At 33.1% G+C, this 15,496-nt stretch overlaps 4 protein-coding genes across 4 annotated transcripts; 2 read left to right on the forward strand and 2 right to left on the reverse strand.

Moving 5' to 3' along the window:
* Positions 1-367: 367 nt before the first annotated feature.
* LOC108481116 (probable F-box protein At4g22030) lies at positions 368-1,621 on the reverse strand. The gene has a single exon (XM_017784285.1). The coding sequence runs from the start codon at positions 1,619-1,621 to the stop codon at positions 368-370; it is 1,254 nt and encodes a 417-aa protein (XP_017639774.1).
* A 2,288-nt stretch (positions 1,622-3,909) lies between these two features.
* Positions 3,910-5,406, reverse strand: LOC108481118 (probable F-box protein At4g22030). The gene has a single exon (XM_017784286.2). The coding sequence runs from the start codon at positions 5,299-5,301 to the stop codon at positions 4,036-4,038; it is 1,266 nt and encodes a 421-aa protein (XP_017639775.1). The 5' UTR covers positions 5,302-5,406; the 3' UTR covers positions 3,910-4,035.
* A 3,942-nt stretch (positions 5,407-9,348) lies between these two features.
* Positions 9,349-10,804, forward strand: LOC108481119 (probable F-box protein At4g22030). The gene has a single exon (XM_017784287.2). The coding sequence runs from the start codon at positions 9,413-9,415 to the stop codon at positions 10,676-10,678; it is 1,266 nt and encodes a 421-aa protein (XP_017639776.2). The 5' UTR covers positions 9,349-9,412; the 3' UTR covers positions 10,679-10,804.
* A 2,283-nt stretch (positions 10,805-13,087) lies between these two features.
* Positions 13,088-14,353, forward strand: LOC108481120 (probable F-box protein At4g22030). Its single transcript, XM_053029453.1, has one exon. The coding sequence runs from the start codon at positions 13,088-13,090 to the stop codon at positions 14,351-14,353; it is 1,266 nt and encodes a 421-aa protein (XP_052885413.1).
* Positions 14,354-15,496: the final 1,143 nt, after the last annotated feature.

The raw sequence follows: 15,496 nt of genomic DNA on the forward strand, positions 1-15,496 counted from the left end.
CTGTAAAACAAGTACATCATATCGGTCGGACCAAATTAAAGTAATTATATAAAAAAATATTTTGAAAGAAAAAAAGTGAGACATGGTAGCGAAATATTACGAGAGCATGAACAGGTTATTAGGAAAGAGCCAAGACAAAAAGACAGTTGGTCCCTAAAGACCGGAGGCGATTGTCTGGTTTGAAGGTTTTATTACTCATTTTTGGCGTTGAATGTTAATTGCCAAGACTCAGCCAACAGTTGGGTGATATCCCAACATGTCGTCTAATTTATATGCCAACACACCAATGTTGTTCAATTGTACAAATATATGTATATCATTGGTTAATTGAATGAATGAAAGAATCTATACGTCTAAGAATATTGGATCAAAAGAGCTTGCTTGCAAATTCATCCATGGAGCTTCCTTCTATACGAGAATAGCTTGATTTTTTGGCTACATCTCTCAGTTCTGATAAGCTTCTTCCCAGTTGCAATGCCACTTTCATTTCAAACAACTCCCCATTTTCTCTTTTCTCCACATCACATTCATCCAACGTTGATTTAATCGATTCTTGCATAAGCTTAAAGAACCCAGCGTTGTTCCTGTACATCTCGAACACCATACCAACTTGGCCACCGTGCTCGAAGGTGTTCACAGCTGAAGCTAAAGCTCCTGCGACAGCCGCCACTGTTGTCGCCCAAGGACTGTTGGAAGAAACCATGAAAGCCGATCCTAGAGCTGCTATTCCAGTTAGCAATGGCCCTGATGTAGCTAAAACTTTGTTCATGTTCAAAGCCTTGTTGCCTAGTCTCTCGTAATCTTCACTGTCTTTTCTCTTTATCACTTCAACCACTTCTCTCATTTCCATTTCCAATTCCTTGGTCCACCCATTGTTGTTGTTCAATGCTTTGTTTGAGTTTGGAGACTGTTTTGTAGGCCACCAAACAGCAGGCTCTAAACTTGCAGGGAATTTGTCAAGCATAACACCGAGCAAAGGAAGAGGGTAAGCTTTGTCAAGTGCCAACACTTTCTCCATGGCATCATTCACGTCATCTTGGCATGGAGAACCAACAGCAAGTAGGGTCTTGATTTTGGATTGAAGCTGCTTAAACAATCTGGTAGCATTACGTTGCTCTTCCACAAGCTGTGAGGGTTGAATCTTATTCATCAATACCAACATCCCAGTGGCTGCTGAGAACATCACACTGGATGCCAACTTCAAACCCATAACAGAAACGCCAGTTGCGGCGGCGACACCTACCATGGTTGTGGCGGTGAGGGTAATCATATTGATGGAGTTGAGTAGAAGGGTGTTCCAGTTATCTCGTTGTTCCCCAATGTTGTTATGCATCTCCACTCTGTCAGCTATGGCCTCTAAGATGGCATAAAGTTGAAAGGTGGCCATTGAAATAGATGAGCTTTCTTGAACCAATGGTGTACTATGGACATTGTTTTGGATTGGGATTGTGTTGATGAGCCCATCTTTACTATTCAATTGCTCGGATTGTATTGTAGGTTGTCGTAATTTAGGGGCTGAAAATCTTACCGATGGAAGCTTTGGGAGGGATATAGCAGCACGTATTTGGTTTGAAGAAGAAGACGATGAGACGACAAAATTAGAAGCTTGTAAAGAAGCCATATATATATATATATATATATGATTATGAATATTTTGAATGGAAATTTAGAAATATTGTGGGTTGAATTGAAAGGAAATTAAAGAATGGATTTGTAGATGTTTTAGGGATGAAAGGAGAGGGGACTGCGATGGAGGCGTATTTATAGCAAACTGACGATGGTTTTGGCTTAGCTGCTGATTTGGTGAAAATCTGACTGTCTCCTTGACTTGACTTATCTTTATTACATCGGCTGACCTATTAAGAGGTTGTCTCGTTCAATGTTATATGATACGTTAAAACATGCCACGAGTCCCTTTAGTTTTCATAAAGTTAGAATTTAATCCTTGTACTTTTTCTTTTAGGAATTCAATCTCTCTGATTTTAAAATTCAAGTTTAATTTCGTTAATCCATTAATAAATTATAATTATAATCTCTTAAAAATTATATTAAGGTTATTAATTTTAATGTATATTCTTATCACTAATTCACCATATAATTTATTTAACATTAAAAATATTCCATTCTTTAAAAGAATTGGTCAATACTAGACTAAACTAAAGATCAAGGATGACATTGATAACTATATGAACACAATTGATTAAACTCAAGTTGGTTTCATCTTTGATTTTTAATTTGAAAATCATATTTTTATTGAATTAGTAAAGTCTATTTGATTATGTAATGTTGAAATATGAATTTCCTTTTTACTTGTCTACAAGACAGAGGCTAAATTACTAATTTTTTTCCATTTTAGTATTAAATTTTGTAACAATCGTTTTGATTTTTTTCAACTTTGAATCGAATAATTAATTTAATTTAATTTACTAATCTGAATAAATTTGGATAAAATTTCTTATTTATAAATAATTTTGTACAATCAATTATATAATGTTTAAGTACATATTATCTTTCGTTTTAAGGGTTTTAACAGTGTTATAAGTAATAATAAAAACTGTATAAATTCATTTTTTAAATTAATTTTTTTCTATGTATTTGAAGTTTGAATTATATAAACTAGGACCAAATCAAACTAAATTCGGGCTAGGGTATAAAAAAGATATAAGTAAATTCATTTTTTATGACTTGAACTTGGCAACGGTTCTCACATTGGGGGACTTGAATATTTTTTTGGTTCCAATTAATCATTAAATTTGACAATTATTTTCACATTTGAGTTTGAACTTTTTATTTGTCCAAGTTAATGTCTAAACTTGACAATTGTTCTTATATTCGTATTTTTAACTTTTTTATCTAACTTTTTCTTTAAGAAAATATCAGGGACGAATTTGAAAATAAAATATCAAGAACAACGGTGCATTAACCCAAATTATTTTAAAATCATAAGGTAGTAGAAGTGAGCATGTAGTAGGCTTGGGTTGTAGCAGAAATTCTTTCAAAACATTGGTAATCATCCCAATATATATTAGAAAACTAATAAGACATGATAAGGGCATGAAGTAATGTTGTTACGCAAGAGGTAAGACAAAAGGAGCGTTGGTCCCTAAAGACCAATTCGGCGGTTGTCTGGTTTGAAGCTTTTATTGCGCGTTATTGGCGCTGAAAGTTAGCCAAGTTGCCCAACACTCAGCCAGCAGATGGGTGACATACCAACGAGAAATGGTCTAATTTGTAAGCCAATTATGAAGACAAGAGATCAATGTTTTTCAAATCTCCTTCAAGTTTCAAAGATTTCCATGCAATCCATGCATTCCTCAAAGCCAATTCATTTTAAAGGTACGCATTGAATTGTTTCTACCGGCCTCTTCTTTTCAAATCTATTTGCCTAATTGGTCCCTAACGTCGGTTTTAAATGATCAATCGAGCAGTTTTGGTATTTACTTGTGCCACCCGATGTTTTTGATTTACTATTTTACTTTTATATATTTACCTTTTAAAAGGATAAAATGAAATAATATAGTAATTTTATTTCATCTCTTACAAAATGAACAGTTAAGATAAAAAAATCAAGTAGATTAAATATTAGTTCAATTGATATAGATGTTATTGAAGATCTTTAAAAGTTACATGTTTGAGTGAATTTAAATTTGTAATGTGCGCTTCATGTGAATACCATTAATTGGGGGTTTAAATTATAGTAGAAATGTATGAAAAAACACCGAAATGGTAAAAAAAAAAAAACCCAAACCCAGTGTAACCTAATTATATATTAACTCCTCATACAAACTCAACCAAAATGAGTTGGAGTAACAAATAATTAAGTAAAACACGATTAGAAGGATATGAAACAAAAAAATAGTAATCACTTTCTTATTCCAATTTCCAAAGAATGTGGTTAAGATACATTGATTTGTATGCATCAACCCTATTTATATTCAAGATTGAACCTATATCTTGTGTACATCATTCATCTTTACAAAATTGTACAAATATATGTATATCATTGGTTAACTGAATGAATCAAAGAATATTGGATCAAAAGAGCTTGCTTGCAAATTCATCCATGGGGCTTCCTTCTATACGAGAATAGCTTGATTTTTTGGCTACATCTCTCAGTTCTGATAAGCTTCTTCCCAGTTGCAATGCCACTTTCATTTCAAACAACTCCCCATTTTCTCTTTTCTCCACATCACATTCATCCAACGTTGATTCAATCGATTCTTGCATATGCTTAAAGAACCCAGCGTTGTTCCTGTACATCTCGAACACCATACCAACTTGGCCACCGTGCTCGAAGGTGTTCACAGCTGAAGCTAAAGCTCCTGCAACAACCGCTACTGTTGCCGCCCAAGGGCTGTTGGAAGAAACCATGAAAGCTGATCCTAGAGCTGCTATTCCAGTTAGCAATGGCCCTGATGTAGCTAAAACTTTGTTCATGTTCAAAGCCTTGTTGCCTAATCTCTCGTAATCTTCACTGTCTTTTCTCTTTATTACTTCAACCACTTCTCTCATTTCCATTTCCAATTCCTTGGTCCACCCATTGTTGTTCTTCAATGCTTTGTTTGAGTTTGGAGACTGTTTTGTAGGCCACCAAACAGCAGGCTCTAAACTTGCAGGGAATTTGTCAAGCATAACACCAAGCAAAGGAAGAGGGTAAGCTTTGTCAAGTGCCAACACTTTCTCCATGGCATCATTCACGTCATCTTGGCATGGAGAACCAACAACAAGTAGGGTTTTGATTTGGGATTGCAGCTGCTTAAACAATCTGGTAGCATTACGTTGCTCTTCCACAAGCTGTGAGGGTTGAATCTTATTCATCAATACCAACATCCCAGTGGCTGCTGAGAACATCACACTGGATGCCAACTTCAAACCCATAACAGAAACCCCAACGCCAACACCAGTTGCGGCGGCAACACCTGCCATGGTAGCGGCAGTGAGGGTAATCATGTTGATGGAGTTGAGTAGAAGGGTGTTCCAGTTATCTCGTTGTTCCCCAATGTTTTTATGCATCTCCACTCTGTCAGCTATGGCCTCTAAGACGGCATAGAGTTGAAAGGTAGCCATTGAAACAGATGAGGTTTGTTGAACCAGAGGTGTGCTATGGACATCGTTTTGGATTGGGATTGTGTTGATGAGCCCATCTTTTCTATTCAATTTCTCGGACTGTATAGTGGGTTGTCGTAATTTAGGGGCTGAAAATCTTACCGATGGGAGCTTTGGGATGGATATAGGGGCATGGATTTGGTTTGAAGAAGAAGATGATGAGAGGAGAAAATTAGAAGCTTGTAACGAAGCCATATATGTATATATGATTATGAATATTTTGTATGAGAAAAAGAAAGCAGGAAATTTGGAGATTTTGTGATAGAAATTTGATGCTTTGAGGAAAGGAAACTAAAGAAAAGATTTGGAGATGAAAGGTGAAATGGAGGCGTATTTATAGCAAACAACGATGGCTTAGGCTTTAGCTGCTGATTTGGTCTGCCCTCATGGGTTTGAAAACTTTGACCCACCGCTAGAAACTTGACAAAGTCTTGTTACTTGACTGCTGACCTTTTAAGAGTTTATAAATTATAATTATTTCCTTCAATGCCATGTAAAAAAAAAACCAAAAAAAACCTGAAGTTATTTGAATGTGTTTTAATTCAAATTATTTTCAATTATTTATAATTTATTAAATTCAAATTATAACATTAAAAATTATACCCATTTTTTAAATATTAAGTTCGTCTTGATATGGTGTATATAATCCTTCCTAACTCTTAAATCGGGAGATAACGCGTTTCAGCATACCAAAACTTATATTCTTTTGCACTGATAATAATATCGATACCAATCGAATTAAGACTTAATCAATAAAAAGTATAACACTATCCATGCATAAAGTAGATAAAAAAGAAGATTATGACAGCACCATTTAATAGAGTAAAATAATCTTTCTTGTTGCCTACATATATTTTCTTGCAAAATAAGTCATTGGATTAAACTAAAATTTATCTTCTTCATGTATTTCATCTTTGAATTTTAATTTAAGAGTAGTTGAAAATTTTATTGATTGATGATTTATTAGATGCGTTGATCAACAAATACGGAGATAGAAGAGATTCTAGTTCAGAAGTAGAGAAAAAAAGTAGATCCTTCTTCCTTTTAGATGTCTGTAAAATTTTATTATATAGAGTCGATTATTTTATTAATATTATTTTTATTAAATTTGGAAAAATTATTTGATTATTTTTTATGTCATTTAATTTTGCCTAATATTGCATGAGACTGATCTCCCAATATAATTGAGAAAAATCATACAACCTTTTTTTTTTCTTATAAAACATGTTTTGACTTTTAAAAAAAAACATAGTTGAAACCAATATTGTTTATATTTATAATTTGTTTATTCATTCTTGAATCTCAACTTGTTTGAATATCGTGTGATAGTCTGATGATTAAAGTATTTATCGCCCCAAGTGCGGCTTGGGTTCGAGTCATGCTAATCATGTTGTTTTAGGGTCTGCCATTCTTTTGAAATTCACAAAAAAAAAAATCTCAACTTGTTTAATATAATACTGTAACATTAAAAAAACATTTTTTTTGGAATTGGAGTAATTTAGAGTGTTCGTAGTCCAACTTAATTAACCTCTTTGTCTAGTCTAGACTAAACTTGGACTGGTTCGATTTCAACAATTATGGTCGAGAAACTCGTAAAATGACTCTAATTTTGAGACGGTTAGTCCTAATTATATTTAATAATGAAATTATTTTTTAAAAATTTTAATTATAAATTTATATAAATAGTAATATATATATTTTTTGATATTTTAATTTTTTGAATAATAAAAATGTGTTTGTTTCATTGAAATGTTACAACAAATCTAGTTATTAATGATGTTCATTTGCACCAATGGTGACGTTTAATCTGAAAATTATTTTTAAAAATTAGATTGATTTTAAAAAAAAAAAAACTCGTTAATTTAACTAACTCGAAATTTTTCCATTCGATTCAATTAGATTTGATTGAATATTCACTCTTAATATCAATATGATTCAAACCCGAAATTTCAAAAACTCTAATACCTCAACTTTACAATTGATTCAGATTAACCCTTCTGAAAATTTCTCATTTTATGATGTATTGAGATGTCACCAAACTGCTGGCTGGGTCTTAGCAACCTGGCTGACTTTCAACACCATTAACATGTGTAATAAACACTTCAAACCAGTAACCGCCTCCGGTCCATCCGGACCAACGGTCCTTTTGTCTTAGCCATGTCCTGCTCTTGTCATTCGTGTTTGGAACTCGTATTATTTTTTATAATCACATATGTCTTCATTTATTTTACGATTTAATAAATTTAGTTTCAATTAAGTTAGAGTAATATTTAAGTAAAACTCTCTTACTAATATTATTTTTAAAATTTGAACTTAGTCGGGATATCTCCGCTTCTTCTAACTGTTTATTAGTTCGTTTTTTTTTTTTCTAAATAATGAGATAGTTTGGACCCAACCCGATTTATGTTTGGACAAATTTTGTATTGGAGGATTGAATTGAAATTTTTAAATTTTGGGAGTCAAATAAAAGTTTTGTTCAAAAAATTTTAAATTAAATATTTGACAGTTGAAGGGACTAAAATTGAAATATTCCATTTAATCAAATAAAGGAACCAAATTGCACGAGCAAATTCACATCATTCATGGGACATAAGGTTTCTGTATTTATCTTTGGTTAAATTGCCATACTGGTCACTTATGTTTATCTAAGTTTATGTTTTGATCACTCACTAAATTTTAAAAATTTATTATATAATTACTTATGTTAATCAAATTATTACATTATAGTCACTCAATTGTTAACTATTGTTAAAGATATGATGGTAAGTTGATGTGGCACGTCAATCTAACAATGTTTTTTCTTATGAATGCCATGAATTTTCCGCATAGGACCGATTTAATTATTTTAAAGAATTCATATTTGATTCACTACTCGACTTTTTTTTTCCTTTTCTCTTACTTTTATCGTATATTTTATATATTCAATATTTTAAAAAAATAAATAAAAATAGTAAAGATGTTGAATTGCATGCGGTATAAGCTTGTTGTTACACCCTTAATGACCATAATTTATAACGTCCAATGACCAAAACGTAAATTTATACAAACATAAATGACTATTAAATGCTATGTGTTGTCAATTTGGAAGATGATAAAATTATTATAAAACAACAGAAGTTATAAAAAATCGATAACTCAAATTTTCTCAACTCTGACTCTATATATATCTCAATATAATTTTTCAAGTAGATTCGAATTTGAATTCAAAGATCAAACACCCAAACAAATGAACTTGAGTTTAATCGAGTTTATATAGTTATCAATATGTTTCTTATCCCGCGCAAAGCACGAATTTAATTATATGTATCAATTAAAATATATTATATTTATTTCTTAAAAAATTGTTATCAAATTTGTAGCATTTTAAAAATAATATGATTGAAAAAGTAAAAATGTTGCTCTATTGTAACTTGTGTGTGTTCTAACTTCTAGTTGTTTTAATTTTTTCATATTAGTCCCTCAATTTGGTATTTTTCAATTTTTATGTGATGATATGGTATCTTGAGATTGTGTTATGCATCGCTTAATTATTTTTTAAATAATATAATTTTTAGGTGATAGTGTGGTTCAATATTAGAGTTGAATGTCATTACATGAACTAAAATTAGGAAAAAATTAAGTTCCAAAACTAACATGGACAAAAAATATTTAGGGACTAAATTGAGAAAAATTGCTAAGTATAAGGACTATATATTACTTTTATCCCTTTTGTTTTATTATTTAGGTTAAAATATGCCATAGGTCCCAACACTCTTCACATATTTGGAATTTAGTCTTTATAATTTTTATTAAATTTGATTATGTGATATTTTGAAATAATAATAAAAAAGCTCACTTGATAGGAAATAGCAATGTAATTAAAATGATGTTTTAATGAACTTAAATTTAACAAAATAGTTTTAATATTTTAACAATTGGACTTAAATTTTGAAATCTGAAAAGTAGAGAGACTAAATTCCTAGAAGAAACTAATATAGGGACTAAATTATAAATTTACGAAATGTATAAGGACTCATGGCATATTTTAACCTATTATATAATATTGAACGAGACAAACCTATTAATAGGTCAGCCAATATAAGAGGGGATTAGTCAATTCAATCATACAGTCAAATTTTCCTAACGCATTGGTAGACCAAATCAGCTATCCATCGTTGTTTGCTATAAATACGCCTTCATTTCACCTTTCATCTCCAAAACTTTTCTTTAGTTTCCTTTCCTCAAAGCATCAAATTTCTACCACAAAATCTCCAAATTTCCTGCTTTCTTTTTCTCATACAAAATATTCATAATCATATATACATATATGGCTTCGTTACAAGCTTCTAATTTTCTCCTCTCATCATCTTCTTCTTCAAACCAAATCCATGCCGCTATATCCATCCCAAAGCTCCCATCGGTAAGATTTTCAGTACCTAAATTACGACAACCCACTATACAGTCTGAGGAATTGAATAGAAAAGATGGGCTCATCAACACAATCCCAATCCAAAACGATGTCCATAGCACACCTCTGGTTCAACAAACCTCATCTGTTTCAATGGCTACCTTTCAACTCTATGCCGTCTTAGAGGCCATAGCTGACAGAGTGGAGATGCATAAAAACATTGGGGAACAACGAGATAACTGGAACACCCTTCTACTCAACTCCATCAACATGATTACCCTCACTGCCGCTACCATGGCAGGTGTTGCCGCCGCAACTGGTGTTGGCGTTGGGGTTTCTGTTATGGGTTTGAAGTTGGCATCCAGTGTGATGTTCTCAGCAGCCACTGGGATGTTGGTATTGATGAATAAGATTCAACCCTCACAGCTTGTGGAAGAGCAACGTAATGCTACCAGATTGTTTAAGCAGCTGCAATCCCAAATCAAAACCCTACTTGTTGTTGGTTCTCCATGCCAAGATGACGTGAATGATGCCATGGAGAAAGTGTTGGCACTTGACAAAGCTTACCCTCTTCCTTTGCTTGGTGTTATGCTTGACAAATTCCCTGCAAGTTTAGAGCCTGCTGTTTGGTGGCCTACAAAACAGTCTCCAAACTCAAACAAAGCATTGAAGAACAACAATGGGTGGACCAAGGAATTGGAAATGGAAATGAGAGAAGTGGTTGAAGTAATAAAGAGAAAAGACAGTGAAGATTACGAGAGATTAGGCAACAAGGCTTTGAACATGAACAAAGTTTTAGCTACATCAGGGCCATTGCTAACTGGAATAGCAGCTCTAGGATCAGCTTTCATGGTTTCTTCCAACAGCCCTTGGGCGGCAACAGTAGCGGTTGTTGCAGGAGCTTTAGCTTCAGCTGTGAACACCTTCGAGCACGGTGGCCAAGTTGGTATGGTGTTCGAGATGTACAGGAACAACGCTGGGTTCTTTAAGCATATGCAAGAATCGATTGAATCAACGTTGGATGAATGTGATGTGGAGAAAAGAGAAAATGGGGAGTTGTTTGAAATGAAAGTGGCATTGCAACTGGGAAGAAGCTTATCAGAACTGAGAGATGTAGCCAAAAAATCAAGCTATTCTCGTATAGAAGGAAGCCCCATGGATGAATTTGCAAGCAAGCTCTTTTGATCCAATATTCTTTGATTCATTCAGTTAACCAATGATATACATATATTTGTACAATTTTGTAAAGATGAATGATGTACACAAGATATAGGTTCAATCTTGAATATAAATAGGGTTGATGCATACAAATCAATGTATCTTAACCACATTCTTTGGAAATTGGAATAAGAAAGTGATTACTATTTTTTGTTTCATATCCTTCTAATCGTGTAATTTTACTTAATTGGTTAGGTGGTGGAGACATTTGGAGTTGAAGTTATATTAGATTTGTTAGTCCAACTCATTTTAGATTGAGTTTGTACGAGGAGTTATTTAATTAGGTTATTATGGGTTGGGTTATTTAATTTTTTTTTGTCATTTCGGTGTTTTTTTCATACATTTTTATTATAATTTAAACCCTCAATTAATGGTATTCACATGAAGCTCACATTACAAATTTAAATCCACTCAAACCTGTAACTTTTAAATATCTTCAACAACACTTATGTCAATTGAACTAATATTTAATCTGTTTAATTTTTCTGTCTTAATTGTTCATTTTGTAAGAGATGAAATAAAATTACTATATTATTTTATTTTTATACTTTTAAAAGCTAAATATGTAAAAGTAAAATAGTAAATCAAAAACATCGAGTGGCACAAGTAAATACCAAAACTGATCGATTGATCATTTAAAACGATTTTAGGGACCAATTAGGCAAATAGATTTGAAGAGAAGAGGCTGGTAGAAACAATTCAATGCGTGCCTTTAAAATGAATTGGCTTTGAGGAATGCATGGATTGCATGGAAATCTTTGAAACTTGAAGGAGATTTGAAAAACATTGATCCCTTGTCTTCATAATTGGCTTACAAATTAGACCATTTCTCGTTGGTATGTCACCCATCTGCTGGCTGAGTGTTGAGCAACTTGGCTAACTTTCAGCGCCAATAACGCGTAATAAAAGCTTCAAACCAGACAACCGCCGAGGGTCTTTAGGGACCAACGCTCCTTTTGTCTTAGCTCTTGCGTAACAACATTACTTAATGTCTTATTGTTTTTCTAATATATATTGGGATGATTACAAATGTTTTGAAAACATTTCGGCTACAACTCAAGCCTACCACATGCTCTCCTCTACTACCTTATGATTTTAAAATATTTTGGGTTAATGCCGGGGCTTGATTTTTTTTTAAATTAGTCCCTAATATTTCCTTAAGAAAAAGTTAGACAAAAAAGTTAAAGTACGAATATGGAAACAATTGCCAAGCTTAGAGATTAACTTGGACAAATAAAAAGTTCAAGATCAAATGTAAAAAGAATTGTCAAATTTAAGGATTAACTGGGACCAAAAAAATATCTAAACCCCCCCATGTGAGAACCGTTGCCAAGCTCAAGTCATAAAAAGTGAATTTACCTATATCTTTTTCATACCCTAGCCCGAATTTAGTTTGATTTGGTCCTAGTTTATTATACAATTTTTATTATTACTTATAACTCTTTTAAAACTCTTAAAACGAAAGACAATATGCACTTAAACATTATATAATTGATTTTCAATAAAGCTTTGTCTCAATGACAAAATTAATTATAAATGAGAGAATTTTATCCAGGTTTATTCAAATTAGAAAATTAAATTAAATTAATTTCTCGATTCAAAACTTAAAATATTTTCAAATACTCGAGCAAAGGTGAAAAAATAAAACGATTATTATAAAATTTAATACTAAAATGGGAAAAAATTAGTAATTTAGCCTCTGTCTTGTAGATAAGTAAAAGGAAATTCATATATTCAACATTAAATAATCAAATAGACTACTTTACTAATTCAATAAAAAATATTTTCAAATTAAAAATCAAAGATGAAACCAACTTGAGTTTAATCAATTGTGTTCATATAGTTATCAATGTTATCCTTGATTTTAGTTTAGTCTATTATTGACCAATTCATTTAAAGAATGAAATATTTTTAATGTTGAATAAATTATATGGTGAATGATTGATAAAATATACATTAAAATTAATAACCTTAATATAATTTTTAAGAGATTATAATTACAATTTATTAATGCTAAATCTGAAAAGCAGAAGGACTGAATTTCTAAAAGAAAAAGTACAGGGATTAAATTCCAATTTTATGAAAACTAAAGGGACTCGCGGCAAGTTTTAACCTATTATATAACATTGAACGAGACAACCTCTTGATAGGTCATCCAATGTAATAAAGATAAGTCAAGTCAAGGAGACAGTCAGATTTTCCAACACATTAGCAGACCAAATCAGCAGCTAAGCCTAAACTATCGTCAGTTTGCTATAAATTCGCCTCAATCGCAGTCCCTCACCTTTCGTCCCTAAAACATCTACAAATCTATTCTTTAATTTTCTAAATTTCCATTCAAAATATTCCTAATCATATATATATATATATATATATATGGCTTCTTTACAAGCTTCTAATTTTGTCGTCTCATCGTCTTCTTCTTCAAAGCAAATACGTGCTGCTATATCCCTCCCAAAGCTTCCATCGGTAAGATTTTCAGCCCCTAAATTACGACAACCCACAATACAGTCCGAGCAATTGAATAGTAAAGATGGGCTCATCAACACAATCCCAATCCAAAACAATGTCCATAGCACACCATTGGTTCAAGAAAGCTCATCTATTTCAATGGCTACCTTTCAACTTTATGCCATCTTAGAGGCTATAGCTGACAGAGTGGAAATGCATAACAACATTGGGGAACAACGAGATAACTGGAACACCCTTCTACTCAACTCCATCAATATGATTACCCTCACCGCCGCAACCATGGCAGGTGTTGCCGGCGCAACTGGCGTTGGCGCTGGGGTTTCTGTTACGGGTTTGAATTTGGCATCCAGTGTGATGTTCTCAGCAGCCACTGGGATGTTGGTATTGATGAATAAGATTCAACCCTCACAGCTTGTGGAGGAGCAACGTAATGCTACCAGATTGTTTAAGCAGCTTCAATCCCAAATCAAAACCCTACTTGCTGTTGGTTCTCCATGCCAAGATGACGTGAATGATGCCATGGAGAAAGTGTTGGCACTTGACAAAGCTTACCCTCTTCCTTTGCTCGGTGTTATGCTTGACAAATTCCCTGCAAGTTTAGAGCCTGCTGTTTGGTGGCCTACAAAACAGTCGCCAAACTCAAACAAAGCATTGAACAACAACAATGGGTGGACCAAGGAATTGGAAATGGAAATGAGAGAAGTGGTTGAAGTAATAAAGAGAAAAGACAGTGAAGATTACGAGAGATTAGGCAACAAGGCTTTGAACATGAACAAAGTTTTAGCTACATCAGGGCCATTGCTAACTGGAATAGCAGCTCTAGGATCGGCTTTCATGGTTTCTTCCAACAGTCCTTGGGCGGCAACAGTGGCGGCTGTCGCAGGAGCTTTAGCTTCAGCTGTGAACACCTTCGAGCACGGTGGCCAAGTTGGTATGGTGTTCGAGATGTACAGGAACAACGCTGGGTTTTTTAAGCTTATGCAAGAATCGATTAAATCAACGTTGGATGAATGTGATGTGGAGAAAAGAGAAAATGGGGAGTTGTTTGAAATGAAAGTGGCATTGCAATTGGGAAGAAGCTTATCAGAACTGAGAGATGTAGCCAAAAAATCAAGCTATTCTCGTATAGAAGGAAGCCCCATGGATGAATTTGCAAGCAAGCTCTTTTGATCCAATATTCCTTGACGTATAGATTCTTACATTCATTCAATTAACCAATGATATACATATATTTGTACAATTTTGGAAGATGATGATATACATAAGACATAGGTTGAATCATGAACAGAAATAGAAATTTCATGGTTCATGCATACAAATCAACGTATCTCATTTACCATATCCTTTGGAATTGATTATTGTTTTTTCTTCATATGTAACCTACTTTGAGTCATTTCATGTTTTTTTTATTATCTCATTTTAAATTTAAATTATTTAGATTTCATTTTTTAATTGTTATAGCTAATTCATTTTCGATAAGATTTAAGTTTAAATTATTCGAGTCAAATTTTCAAGTTCATGTAAGAATTGATCTAAGTTTATATATATATATATATATATATATATATGTTCTACTCTACCATTCAACCTAAACTAATACTCACACGAGCAACACAATACATGTCTAAAATTCACTTAAACTTGCAACCTTTAAAAATCTTCAATAATATCTATGTCAAATGAACTAATACTCTTAATCGCTATTTTTGCTTCAACGGTCACTGAGATATAGGTAAGGATGATAATGGAGAGGGATGGGGATAAGTATTGTCAAATCTATCACCCCGTTTTCCCTCTTTGCCATGCAAGTTAAAATCTGAATATCATCGTCACTTACATAAATATTAAATATATTCATAATCTCTTTCTCTTTTTCCATTGCATTTTATATTTATGAGTTATTTGTAATAACTTCAGGGACGGCACAAGCAAATATTAAAGTCGTTCCATTGACCCTTTAAAACGATATTACATGCAAGTAAAGAATTTCAATTTGAAAGAGTGTAGCTTCAAACTGAATGGGGTTTGAAAGGGAAGAAAAAGGTCTAAACCTTTGAAACATGAACTACAATTGAACAACATTTGTCTGTTGGCATACAAATTAGACGGCTCATGTTTGATGGTATTGGGATGTCACCCAACTGTTGGCCGAGTCTTAGCAATTAACATTCAACACCAAACACGAGTAATAAAACCTTCAAACCAGACAACCGCCTCCGGTCCTTAGGGACCAACAGTCTTTTTGTCTTAGCTCTTTCGTAACAACATTACTTCATGCCCTTGTAATTCCCTGCCATGTCTCACTTTTTTTTT

The sequence above is a fragment of the Gossypium arboreum genome, chromosome 6 (genome assembly GCF_025698485.1).
Source record: "Gossypium arboreum isolate Shixiya-1 chromosome 6, ASM2569848v2, whole genome shotgun sequence".
Taxonomy (NCBI): Eukaryota; Viridiplantae; Streptophyta; class Magnoliopsida; order Malvales; family Malvaceae; genus Gossypium; species Gossypium arboreum.

Excerpts from the sequence above, each read along its gene's own strand:
- LOC108481116 (XM_017784285.1), bottom strand. The coding sequence starts at position 1,621 with ATGGCTTCTTTACAAGCTTCTAATTTTGTCGTCTCATCGTCTTCTTCT.
- LOC108481118 (XM_017784286.2), bottom strand. The coding sequence starts at position 5,301 with ATGGCTTCGTTACAAGCTTCTAATTTTCTCCTCTCATCATCTTCTTCT.
- LOC108481119 (XM_017784287.2), top strand. The coding sequence starts at position 9,413 with ATGGCTTCGTTACAAGCTTCTAATTTTCTCCTCTCATCATCTTCTTCT.
- LOC108481120 (XM_053029453.1), top strand. The coding sequence starts at position 13,088 with ATGGCTTCTTTACAAGCTTCTAATTTTGTCGTCTCATCGTCTTCTTCT.